The following is a 12,644-nucleotide window of genomic DNA, read 5'->3' as shown; positions in this document are numbered from 1 at the left end:
ATATGTCAACTTTTGACATTCTCGCTTATAATAAAAGATCGTATTTTAAAATTCAATCTAATAAAGTGCCATGGCCAATATGTTAAAAACACTAATTCTTAATCAAGAAGCCTTGGAAAAATAGATTTGATCGTCTAATGTTTTTAGTGTCGTGTCCTGGCCAGTTAGAAAATGCTCAAATCGTATTTTTAATCATATCTCAATTCTTTCAAATGGAACGAGGGTGGCTCATTAGCAAAGCAAATTTTTCTCAAAGCATTTTTTTATGAATAATTTGATACCACACACTTATTGGTATTTCGAGTCAAATTTTCGTTACGAACCGCAAGTTTTAATTTCAAATAAACCATATGCGAAAATGTCAAAAGTTGACATATTATATGTCATTCTTTTCAGAGTGTTATTTTCTATCGAATAAAGTAAAAAAATACCGAGAGTGCCATTTAAAAAATCAAAAGTTGTAGTCATTTCCGGTGAAACAGGAAGTGACCGGCCGGAATAATTAATTCAATTCCTCTGAATAAATGTCACTTTCCTATCTTAATACTTCAAAAGCTATCTGATGACGTTAACTAAAAACTATACAGGGTTAGATTTTTTTTGCAAAACACTTTATCAGAAAAGAAATTTTGTTTTATAAGTTAATAGGGGATGGGGCGCTCGTTACAGTATTAATTTTATATAATCAATATAAGAATATACTTAATATAAAGTATAAAGAATTAACTTCACACATTTAACACAGCGTAAATGTTATTTAGTGAAGAAGAAATTAAATGCACTTTTTAAAAGGTCCCCCTGTGACGTAACACGCTGTCCTTATTGGACCCACGATTTAATATGATCGAACAGTCTATATTTCATATGCAGTCATGTCATCCTTGAATAGTTCCTGATTCTGGTAGTTTATATGAGTTGATGTTTATTTCAAAATAGTTCAAATGAATGACAAATCAATTAACCTCCAAATCTAAAATTTCATTTCGTAAATAATTTTGTTTTTAAACATTAGTTTTTATTACATCCGAAAAATTTTAATAATTAAACTACCAACCTACCTTCTTGGAGTAATTTTGAGATTCTTTTTTTTTCGTCAAGTAGCAAATATGTCAAAACAGTAGGTTACTGATTTTTTTTGTTAATTTTATATAATTTATAATTTCTAATATTTCTAGATATGGATTAATACTACCGAATAAAAGTAAAAAGACACCCTTAGGAACTGTGGTCCGTCCTTCTATATTTAATGATGACTCCGATTCAGACACACCTACAGTTTCAAAGCCTGTAGTATATGGTATAGTTCGCAAACAAGATAAAATTGATCAACAAAGGGTAAGTCTAAAATAGCTATTGCATTAACTTATAATTTGAACAACTTTTGAAAATAAAATATAATTAGCAGTGAGTGTAGCACTTCAAATATAAAATTGGTAACTTTAAATTTGATGCAGTTCTAAAACAACAAAATATAAGATAGAGAATCTTTGGACCAAATGTTTCTATTGATATCTGCGACATTTTTAGGCTATTGAAGAAGACCCTACTGTTTATCAATATGACGAGATTTATGATGAAATGGCACAGAAAAAAGTTCAGTCAAAATTAGCTCGAAAAGATATTGACAAAAAACCTAAGTACATAAGTAAATTATTGGCTGCTGCAGATAGAAGAAAAAGAGAGAACGAAAAAAGAATAGAAAAACAGGTTCAAAAAGAAAGGGAGGCAGAAGGTAGAAAGATTGTAGAATATTGTCATAGATTTATGTTTATCATATATAATTTTAGGTGAAACATTTAAAGATAAAGAATCGTTTGTTACATCTGCGTATAAAAAGAAATTAGAGGAACTGAAAACGTTGGAAGAACAAGAAAGAAGAGAAGAATACTTGGAATCAATTGGTGATGTCAGAAAGCAAGGTAATTTGGATGGTTTTTATAGGCATTTGTATGATCAGAAAATTAATTACGAGGACAGAATCAAACAAGAAAATGAATCAAGTAAGGAAATTAAACAGGAAGTAGACAGTGATGAACAGAGTAAAGAACAGTCAAATGCACCTGGACCATCTAAAGATGCGTCAGGTAGGTACCAATATATTAATACTTATTCACATTACTCACGTTTTTATTTTTACAGGTTCTGATGATAATGAAACTATAAGGAACACTAAGAGCAAGAAAAGAAAATATAGATCTCGCAAAAGATCAGATTTACAGTCTCAATCTGAATCAGAGGAAGAAAAAGTTGAAGTAAAAAAAGAACATTTACCATCAAATTTAGATGCCGATTCAGATTTTAGCATAGATTCTTCATCTGAAAGTGATAAAGAAGGGAAAAACACAAACGATAAAAAATCTGACCAAAAAGATGGAAATATTGAGCATGAAGGGGAAAAGCTAAAACTTCCAGAAAAAGGAAACGTTTTAAGTGATAACGCAGCTTTAGCCAAGAAGAATGATCATAGGGACGATAAGGAATCAAGTGAAAAGGTAGACACTAAGGAAGATGACGATATAAAAGATGAAATAAAAGAACCTCCAAAACCCAAAATTGATATTTGGAAAAAGAGAACAGTTGGTGAAGCTTATGATGAAGCTGTGAAAAGGTACTTCCAAAGGAAAGCTGCTAGAGATGCAATAGAATGTGTTTAGAAAGAATACCTTTCTAGAAGATCATTTAAATGTTTTTTTTAATAAGTATGGATACCTGATAAAATACCATTTAGTGCAGCAATGATATTTAAAATAGAAAAATTATAAATATGTGTAGATAGTTATTTGTAATATTTATTTAAAAAAACATTATTCTTTTGTTACAATAATCTATAAAAAGCCACATATATAAGGGCCATATTTCTCTAAGGAAATAATGGCTTATAAAAGAAACATTAAATATACTTTTCATGTTCTAACTTTCTTTTGTTGTCTCTGTCGATATATATCATTTGACGGCGGTAAATGCATGTCTTCATCATCTGATCCCTCCATTGATATTCCCAACTTTTTCCTCCTTTTAAGGCCCAGTCCTCCATTTTCTTCTATTATCCAGTGTACTGATTTGGCTATATCAAATAAACGAATATCCCCATGCTGGGTTGGAGCTGGAACTAATAAAGATGTGTTAAAGCAATATAGATAAACTGAGGTAATGATGTTTAAATATTTGTGGAGTTTAAACATACCAACTCATTTATGTTTATCTAAGCTATAATTATTTTTAACACCCAAAAGAGCTCCGTCTTTTAATGAAATACTTATTACTTATTTGTATTTATTGGTTGAATGTATTGATATATTCATTATGGATGACTGACGGAATATTCCAAAAAAATTTGTTAGATTTTAATTATGTTTAAAAAATTAATTTCAATTTAGTTTAAAGGCTGCTTAAAATGTATGTACTAGTGGGATAGCCTAAAACTTAAATAATAATAATAATAGATCCCGTATGTAGCGTTTAACGCCTTGGGAGTAGCAAGGTACAGCTTGCCATACTAGAGCCGTTCAGTATACAAGGATACAATGTGTCTAGCACTACGCTTCAACCGCCTATTATTACCTCAGGATTGTACATCCTCAGTGGCGTGCATTACATATAGGCAAAAAAGCATTGCCTACCCTTCAATTTATTCAAGACAGACGCAAAATAAAAATATATTTATCTGATCAATTTTCATTATATATCTACCTACAAATCCTACAATGCGACCTACATTGTTTTATTTTTCTAAATAGTAAGTTAGTATTGTGTTTATTACGGTTGCAAAGCCGGAAACATCATACAAAACAAACGCCACCTGTTCAACGTCTTATTATTACCTAAAAAACGCATCCCATTATTCGAAATCGAACGCACGGCCGCAACTTAACATTACATGGATATGGACAAGCAAAAGCAGTGCGTTACCGCAGCACGGATGCACCCGATGTCTCGATCCCGCCGATGCGGTACTGTCAGTTCCGATGTTATCACAGAACTATGTAAGAAACAGTCCATGTTATTTTATATGATCAATTTTAAATAACTGTTTTAGAAAGATTTGTATTATGTAGCAAATTAGAAATTTGCTTGTCTGTCATCTGTATTTGTTTCCAAATGATTTCATTTATTATTTTATTTGACTGTAAAATCATTTTGGTACATAAAATCTATTAGGCAGTGGCAATTGGCAATCTGACAATATTGTGTACGGTTATTGTTTTAGCTAATTCGCCAGTCGTTGAGTCGCCTATCGGGAAGAAATAATGATTGAATAATAGACAGATTATTCGTTTTACATCAATATACAATAATTAAATTTATTTGCTGTTATTTGAATTTTCTTTAGTTTGAGTTTAAAGTTAAAATACGTTAGACAGTAAATTTTATATACGTACATTGTACATATATATATTATGTAATACATACGTTTTTTTAGTTTTTTTTCATATTTTTTATTCTGTTGCCTACCCTACTGTAAATGGTACTGCACGCCACTGTACATCCTAAGTACTCATTTAAGGCTGAGTCGACCTAGGTACCCAAGCTATTTTTATTTTATTAAAAATAGTCGGCCGATGAAATGCCGGCTGTGGGATCCGAACCCACAACCTTTGAAATGGTTTAAATAAGGTTTAAAATAGACTAAATTCCAAAATATTGATATATTTTAAAAATTAAATATTTTTAACAGAGACTTAATGCACTCTACCATGGAACATATATTTTTATTCACTATCTAGTTATTTTTGGCTTGAACGAAAGCGTTAGTAAACACGATATAGGAAATAACTAAATAACGCGAGAAAAAATAATGAAACTCAATAGAACGAAAAAAAACTTTCACATATCTAGCGCCAGAGTTGTCTTACTCTTTTTTTGCCACAGTAAAAATGGATATTGTATACAAACCTTTTTCCGGTAAATGAATTCTATTAAATATATCCATCATTATATCAATATGAACGAATGGACCTCTAAAGCAGTGAGGTGGGGGTAATAATGTGCATAAATGTGCTGCAGTGGGGGGCATAGGAAATGTTCCTCCTAAAACAAGTATATAAAATGCATATTTAGTATTTTATTTCTCTAAACTATTAAAACATTTACCTGGTACTGGATGTTCACCAGGCAATGGATTGCTCTTTGGTTTATATGGGATCATCTGAGAGTAGTCAGGGGTGGGCAGAGGCATCTCAGAATCCTGGTTCATTATGGATTGAAGGATATGATTTTTGCCAGCACCAGTAACGTTTATTACTTCAGTATACCTACAAATAATAGAACAATAGAACAAAACAATATACACCCAGATGCAAAAAAACGCAACGGAGAAATTTTTCGTCAAATTTAAAGTGTTATAGTTTTGTTATTATTAGCCCTATTTTCATGAATTTTTTAGCAAATTGTATAAAATTATATCAACCTTAGTTTGTAAACTCAGTTTTTTATAAACCTTAGTAATTGACATATTATACAGGGTTAATCGAGGGGTTGTTTTTTTTTATCCTAACTGTAAAACACCCTGTGCAATAATTTCGTGTGTAAATTTTGCTAAAATATAATTTTACGGTAAGAACCATGTCTCCTGAGTATTTTGTTTTTTGGATCATGTCAATACATGCCTTGGTTAATTTTTAAGAGAAAAATTACCCTAATACTTTGTATTGCCTCCCCTGGCTGCTATGGTTATAACTGCCTGTATACGTCCATTCATACTGTCATTGAGGCATATATCATATTGCGTTATGCTTTTCCACTTTTCTTTAAGAACCAAGCGAAGTTCATTTAATGAAGCTGGTACCGTTTCGCGACTTCTAACCCTTCTGCCAAGCATTTCCCAAACGTCGAGCATAATGGGCAGTTCATAGTAGTATATAGTTCACAATAATCACCAAAGCTGCCTTGTCATATTGAAAAAAAAATCAAAAAAAATCATAATTGAAAAAATTGCAAATTGTTGGTGGCAAGTTCATTTCGCTCTTAAAAATTAACCAAGGCATGTATTGACATGATCCAAAAAACAAAATGCTCAGTAGCCATGGTTCTGACCGTAAAATTATATTTTAGGGAAATTTACACATGAAATTATTGTACAGGGTGTGTCAAAGTTAGAGTAAAAAAACAACCCCTCGATTAACCCTGTATAATATGCCAAATACTAAAGTTTATAAAAAACTGAGTTTACCAATTAAAGTTGGTATAATTATATACAGTTTGTTAATAAATTCATGAAAATAGGGCTAAAATTAACAAAAATATAACGCTTTAAATTTGGCCAAAATTTTGCCCATAGCGTTTTTTTTTTGCATCTGAGTGTATAACAAAACAAATAAATTTTACATAAATCAAATCATAGCTGGGAACAATAATTTACCCCATTACTGCCTCTGATAAATACAGTGTGCGCCAAAAGCTTACAAATAATTAAGATGAAAGATTAAATGAGTTATTGAAAGAAACGAAAATAATCAGTACATATTTGATATACATATTATACCATGTAATATTCTGACTCTTGTCAGCTCTTATGGTGAAAATTCATAGAATGCTCTTTAAGCTTTGAATAAACAGACTATGAAATATGTTGGGTTAGCTGAAAAGATATTGAAATGTTTTAAAGAGAAAAGTTGTCCAGAATTCACTACACTACCGTTGATATGTAAAAACTTTTTCCTATGATAAAAAAATTAAACCCAACATTTTTTTTGTCTAGAATGTCAGATTTTTTACTTTTAGATAATGGAAGTACAGCTTTTTCCATTTAATATGAACTTACTTACGGCATACACTGTATAATAAAAATTACAACAAAATGTTAGTAGGTATAATTTTAATGAAACAGAAAAAATATTACCCTATACTTTTCAATTCTTGTGGAGTACAAGGAAACAAATCCAAAAATCTGTATCTGTCTACTAATTGTGCTGTTTCTTTTCCTTCAAATTCTTTAATTTTTGATAACACTTCCGCTCTTCGCCTCTCCACTTTTACTATAGACTGTAAATCTCCAATATTGCATTCAAATTCCAAAAACCTATTCCAAATATCGCTGAAAAACGTAACGTAAGTAATGTTTTAGTTATAATTGTGTATCATAAAATTTAAAAGAATAAATTATTATTAAATGCTTACACAGATTTTTCATTTTCAAGACTCCCAGAAGATAAAACTCTCTCAAACAATACTCTAGTGTTGTTATCTTCATTTAAGTGGGACAAATAGTCAATATAACAGGTAATGTATTCAGGAACATCTCCAAACTTTTTCAAACCTAACTCAAAAATTCTAAAAACGAGATATTTCATGTTTAATAACTAATTAATTATTTTACAAAAAGATACCAGTAAGTAGGCATGTTCGGTCTTCCGGTATTCCGGGTACCAGGACCGGAAGACCGGTTTAAATTGGTCCCAAAAGACCGGTTTCAATCGATACCGGAAGACCAGTTTCAATCGGTATAGAAAAATAGATTCATGAAAATATGAAAATCATAAAACCTGTATAAAAGATTTCAGTACTGGTTTTTGTGCAAAGCTGATTGTGTTCTACTCTAAGTACCGTATGATCGAAAAAAAACTGGGTCAGCGATGGCTATGAAATGAAGATTGCTGTCATTTTATATGTAAAATTATATGGGGAATGTAATCGATATTCATTTCCAAGACAACCAAACGCCGTTTTTTTTCGACCATTCAGGAACATGCAATGTAGTTTATTTTGATGTATGTTTAAGGCATTTGTAGTCTAGTAATCTAGTCTTTTTTTTTGTATATCTAAAATTCCAGTAAAGCATCTTACTCATTGATCACTCATGTATATTATATAAATTAAAATGTCCGTAAAACTCCGATATTCAATAGCGTCTACTCTATTATTTAATATATGTAAAATAGCATCTTATTTCCGCTCCATTTATATCTCCAAGAATAGCAGCTTCCAGTACTTTTTTCATTTTTCATAAGTAAAGAGAATGTTGGACAAGAAATCCAGAATATGCCGGAAATATGAACATAAACAATGAGAATCCTAAGTTATATCAATAACATTATAACGGTAAAGGATAGATTTAGGATATATTCCGAGAAATTTAATTTATCCCTCAAACGTAATAAATACCGTATTTATTACGTTATCGTATTTACTTAACGTTACAGGCACGAGAACTTTCTATTTACATTTTTTAATATGTTATCCTGAGGTCACCTCGCCTATCCTCACCGGCACAACGACCAAAACTGTTATTTCGGTCTTTCCGATATTCCAGTTCATCTGGTCAAACCGATTTTTCGGTCCATCCGGTTTTCCGGTCCAACCGGTATACCGGTTCAACCGATCTAATTGGTGGGACCGGTATACCGGTTGTAGGACCGGTATTTCGTGGTACCGGATACTGGTACTGAAATCTTAGGACCGAACATCCCTACCACTAAGTAAATATTCTAGAACAATTTTTTTTAATTTCCTGCAAAATATATTTACCTAAAAGCTATATTTTTATCTTTTGAGCAATAATATTCCATAAGAGCAGCACAAACAAACATATGATATTTTGCCCTCTGGTCTTCTCTAGCTCTCTTAAATACTCCTCTAGCAGACTTGATACCTTCTGCCCTTCTTGCAAACTTCATGTATTGTATATAAGCCTAAATAATTAAAAATAAATGATTTTTCTATTAAATTACTATCATACATACAAGAGTGGGATCAATATCCTCAATCTCTAAATATTTAGTATAAATCTGATGCACTTTTTCATATTTTAAACGTCCCTCTTCGTAGTCGGCATACGCAAAATAGAGAAGCATGTTTTTGTTTAATAGAGTACTGGTAGCTCTCTCAAATACATTAGCAGCTTCTTCACTGAAGTGTTTTGAAGCATTTACGTCCTGAAAACATATTATATTGTTCAAAAAATAGTAATTTTATATTATATAAGTCGTTTTACCCCCTTTTCGGTTAAAATTTTACTGCTATGTTCTAAAAACTGGGCAGCTTGATACCATATATCCGGATGGTGTCCTAAACAAAGCAAACATTGTTCCAGTGCAAAAATAACTCTTTTTGTATGTAAAGCAGTGTCTTCTGTACGCAGAGGGTTACTTTTTTCCCATGCTATGTATTTTTGCCACAATTCAACCTATGAAAAAATAATATTAAACAATACATTAAAATTTTAAGTAGCACAAAATTAATTCATTATTTGTTATAGAAATGTATCCACTGTTATCCACATTTCACGAAAATTCAGTAGAAAAATTAAATATTGAGAGTTTAGCTATGTTAAAACAAAATTGTTACGTAAAATTAATATGAAAATCTAAGAGTGTGAACATAAATATTTACAGTCATTTTGAAATATGTAATAATGTTGTTAGCAAGAGGAATTTTGGAACAATAAATCATTGATTTAATATTATGATCATATAATAAAATAATTCCTATAAATTTTAGAAAATTTTGTTATGAAGAGGGTTTTCATGACAAAAAGGCGAAGGAAATAACATGAACGGTCCAGGGGAGAAACTTGATAAGAGCCAATTTCTTAATTTTAGGATATTGCAATATTATAGTAGATCTGACTGGTCCCTACAAAATGTATATGTTGGAGGCAGATACCGAATTCGGCCTATGTCCGAAATAATTAGACATATGGCGATTTGTCCGTACTAAACTTGCCAGATGCGTGCAACTTCGTGGTTATAAATAATAGTCTTTATATAACTTCTTTGCAGAGGGGGTTAATCTTTTTTTGGTATAATATAACAACAACCCCCACATAGAAGTTGAAACCAATGCAATCAAAACTCTTCCGCGTAATTTTGTGGATATAGGTAGGTATATTTAATTATAATCGCCATATGTCTAATTATTTCGGACATAGGCCGAATTCGGTATCTGCCTCCAACATATAAACTCTGCAGGGAATAAGTTGTTAAATATGTTTATAGTTTAATAATAAAGGAGAAACAGTTAAGTCCCAAACCTAAAGAATATTTTTCAGTAGCTTCAAGGCCATATGAACTTAAATATTTTATAGCATAGTAATTAATACCCTATGATCGAAAAAAACGGCGTCCAGTTGGCTTGAAAATAAACATCGATGACATTCCCCATATAATTTTACATATAAAATAACATCGATATTCAGTTCATAGCCATCGCCGCCACCGTTTTTTTTAATCATATAGTAGTATATTTTTTAGTACACGCTAGTGGTACATGCATATAAAAATATTATATTTGCTAATTTAGATAGTAAAGGTAAGAGAAAAATTAATGATATTATTTGATTACAGTGAAACTTTGACTATAAGAAAATATATTTAAAACAATTTTAAATTAAAAAAAATGCATTGACGTTTGTTTTTTACATATAAATTGTTTAAAAAACTTGGCATCCATGCTTACTTGTTTCCTTTCTTCAGGAGTACCACAAGGTGGAATGCTGGGAGCATTTCTATTAATGCCCCTGATTTGAACTTCAAGCTCTTTAGCTACTCTTCGAGCATTCATATAATCTCTACTTCTTTCTATGCTCATTTTTTCAGCAATTATTGGATTTATACCCTACAATATATAGAATCATATCTGTGTATGAATAAAACATAAATAATTACCTGTTCAAAAGCTATATAATCCTTCCAAAATGTTTCCATTCCAGTCATTGGATTAATTATACCCCTTTGATACACTTTCCGAACAGCAGATATTTTTTGATTTTCTGCATATGAGCCTACAGCTTCCACACCTTTTAGAAAATTAACATAATCATTCCATATAGCATAGGAATGAATATCCATTCCTATTTTATCTAAAGCAAAATCATATGCTTGAGCCATTTTTTCTCTAGAAATTAAAGTGTTAGTAAATTATTCTAATACTTTTTATGCAACTTACTTGTAGGTTGGCAAAGAAGCTTTCGTTTCTTTAACATAAGTTAGATATAATTTCCACAATTCTATATTTAATATCTTCATTAAACATCTTTGAAAAAGCTGTTAAACAAATATTGATCTATGTAGCGACTTAATACAATTACTTTACTCAAAACATTATAATCAGTTTTAAAGCATTGGTTAATGAGAAAAGAGTACTGGCGCATAATAAAACACATCTACATTGCACAGTGTTTATTTCAAATATTTTAGTATATTAGGGAAACTAAGGATTGTAGTAGGTCTTAAGGATTTAAAAAGACAAAAGTACTCTTAATTTCATTAACAAATGATTAGCAAGAATGATTCAATTTAAAACAATATAGGGATCTAAACCAGAAAGAATACTTTTAATCACATTATTTAGACAGTAAATACAGCTACACTCTGATTGAAATAAAAATATTAATTAATAATAAGAAAGAAAATAAAACATTTAACATGACCAAAAATAATTCCTCCCAGTTTGAAACACAGTTTAGAAGTATATCCGAATAAAATCCATTTATAAAAAAATACTTTAGTTTATTATCTTCAAAAAATATTCTAAATATTAAAAAAGAAATTAAATATTTAAATTTTGTTACCTTCTCGACCCTCTCAAAATTTCTAGATTTTATCTGGAAAGAGAGAAATGATAATAGTTAGGTATGTAGTTTTTTAAATTTTTGTCTATTTACGATTAAAGCATAATATAGCCATACCTCATGTTCTATATAAATTTTCCAGTATCTAGAAGCACTGGGAAAAATAGTGATTAGATGTTCATAAAGTGCTCGAACTTCAGAAATGTGTTTTATTTGTGCCTCTCTCAACAGGATTGACCATGCTTCCAAGTCGTAAGGATTTTTCTCAACTTGTTTTTGTGTTCTATAGAGTTTATCATTACCCCAGTCCTGAAATAAGTAAACATATGCAATAAAATATAATAATAAATAGGTATTAGTTATGATAATCTCGATTTTATTTGAATAAAGTGTAAAATTGTTGCCTTCCATTCTTTTATTGATTTCGGAAAATCATTTATTAAACAAGATTAAAACAATATAGGGAAGTAAAACTAAATACTTACAATGTGCAAGCGCTCTTCATTCATTTTGTATTTCTTACTTTTCACAAAACAATTCCTATTTTATTTTACAGGATCGTAAAACGTAAACACACTATAGCAACAAATATTGAACTTCAGGTTTTGACAGATCACGAATAAAAGCAAAATGGCGACGATGACAAGTAAATGAAGTATAGATGGCGCGCTGTCGACTAGTAAAGTAAAACTACATCGATGCTTACTAATTATCGATTAACATCTAGAATCTAGAATGAAACATATTTTTCCAAATCACAGATAACATAGTAATTTGCGTAAATTACTATGTTAATTATTATTTATTATTGTAAATTGCTATGTTTTTAAATCACTATGTTATCTGTAATATTTCCTAATATTTTAATGTTATCTTTCATATTACCACAGATATTACTATGCTAATATGTAATTTATTCTATTTTGTGTATTTGTATTACAATTGGTTTTGTATAATTAAACATAAAAGATTATGATATACGGACATCAAATACAATTTTCCTGTAGCTAGAATTTTCCAAGCTACTGAAAATCACCTACAGCCAAAGATATTTAATATTTTTCTTTGTCTATTCTCTTTCGCACTCGTTGATTTTCGCAAACCAATGTGTGATGAAGTTTTAGAGCGTTTTATGAAT

The 12,644-nt window shown here is 30.4% G+C and overlaps 2 protein-coding genes across 2 annotated transcripts; one reads left to right on the top strand and one right to left on the bottom strand.

Moving 5' to 3' along the window:
* The first annotated feature begins 936 nt into the window (after positions 1 to 936).
* LOC115875989 (nuclear speckle splicing regulatory protein 1) lies at positions 937 to 2,918 on the top strand. Its single transcript, XM_030891633.1, has 5 exons — positions 937 to 1,117; positions 1,176 to 1,335; positions 1,528 to 1,732; positions 1,788 to 2,084; positions 2,140 to 2,918. The coding sequence occupies exons 1-5, from the start codon at positions 1,107 to 1,109 to the stop codon at positions 2,652 to 2,654; spliced, it is 1,188 nt and encodes a 395-aa protein (XP_030747493.1). The 5' UTR covers positions 937 to 1,106; the 3' UTR covers positions 2,655 to 2,918.
* Positions 2,778 to 12,144, bottom strand: LOC115875988 (protein suppressor of forked). Its single transcript, XM_030891632.1, has 14 exons — positions 11,992 to 12,144; positions 11,624 to 11,815; positions 11,507 to 11,539; positions 10,882 to 10,979; positions 10,602 to 10,830; positions 10,393 to 10,551; positions 8,930 to 9,121; positions 8,679 to 8,870; positions 8,464 to 8,627; positions 7,117 to 7,269; positions 6,839 to 7,033; positions 5,092 to 5,252; positions 4,894 to 5,028; positions 2,778 to 3,109 (listed from the first exon to the last, which is right to left on the bottom strand). The coding sequence occupies exons 1-14, from the start codon at positions 12,013 to 12,015 to the stop codon at positions 2,904 to 2,906; spliced, it is 2,133 nt and encodes a 710-aa protein (XP_030747492.1). The 5' UTR covers positions 12,016 to 12,144; the 3' UTR covers positions 2,778 to 2,903.
* Between the last annotated feature and the right edge of the window lie 500 nt (positions 12,145 to 12,644).

The sequence above is a fragment of the Sitophilus oryzae genome, unplaced genomic scaffold (genome assembly GCF_002938485.1).
Source record: "Sitophilus oryzae breed Bouriz unplaced genomic scaffold, Soryzae_2.0 scaffold_1396_pilon_pilon, whole genome shotgun sequence".
Classification (NCBI taxonomy): Eukaryota; Metazoa; Arthropoda; class Insecta; order Coleoptera; family Curculionidae; genus Sitophilus; species Sitophilus oryzae.
Note: the sequence above shows the minus strand (reverse complement) of the source record. Positions and strands in the feature narration are given on the sequence as shown.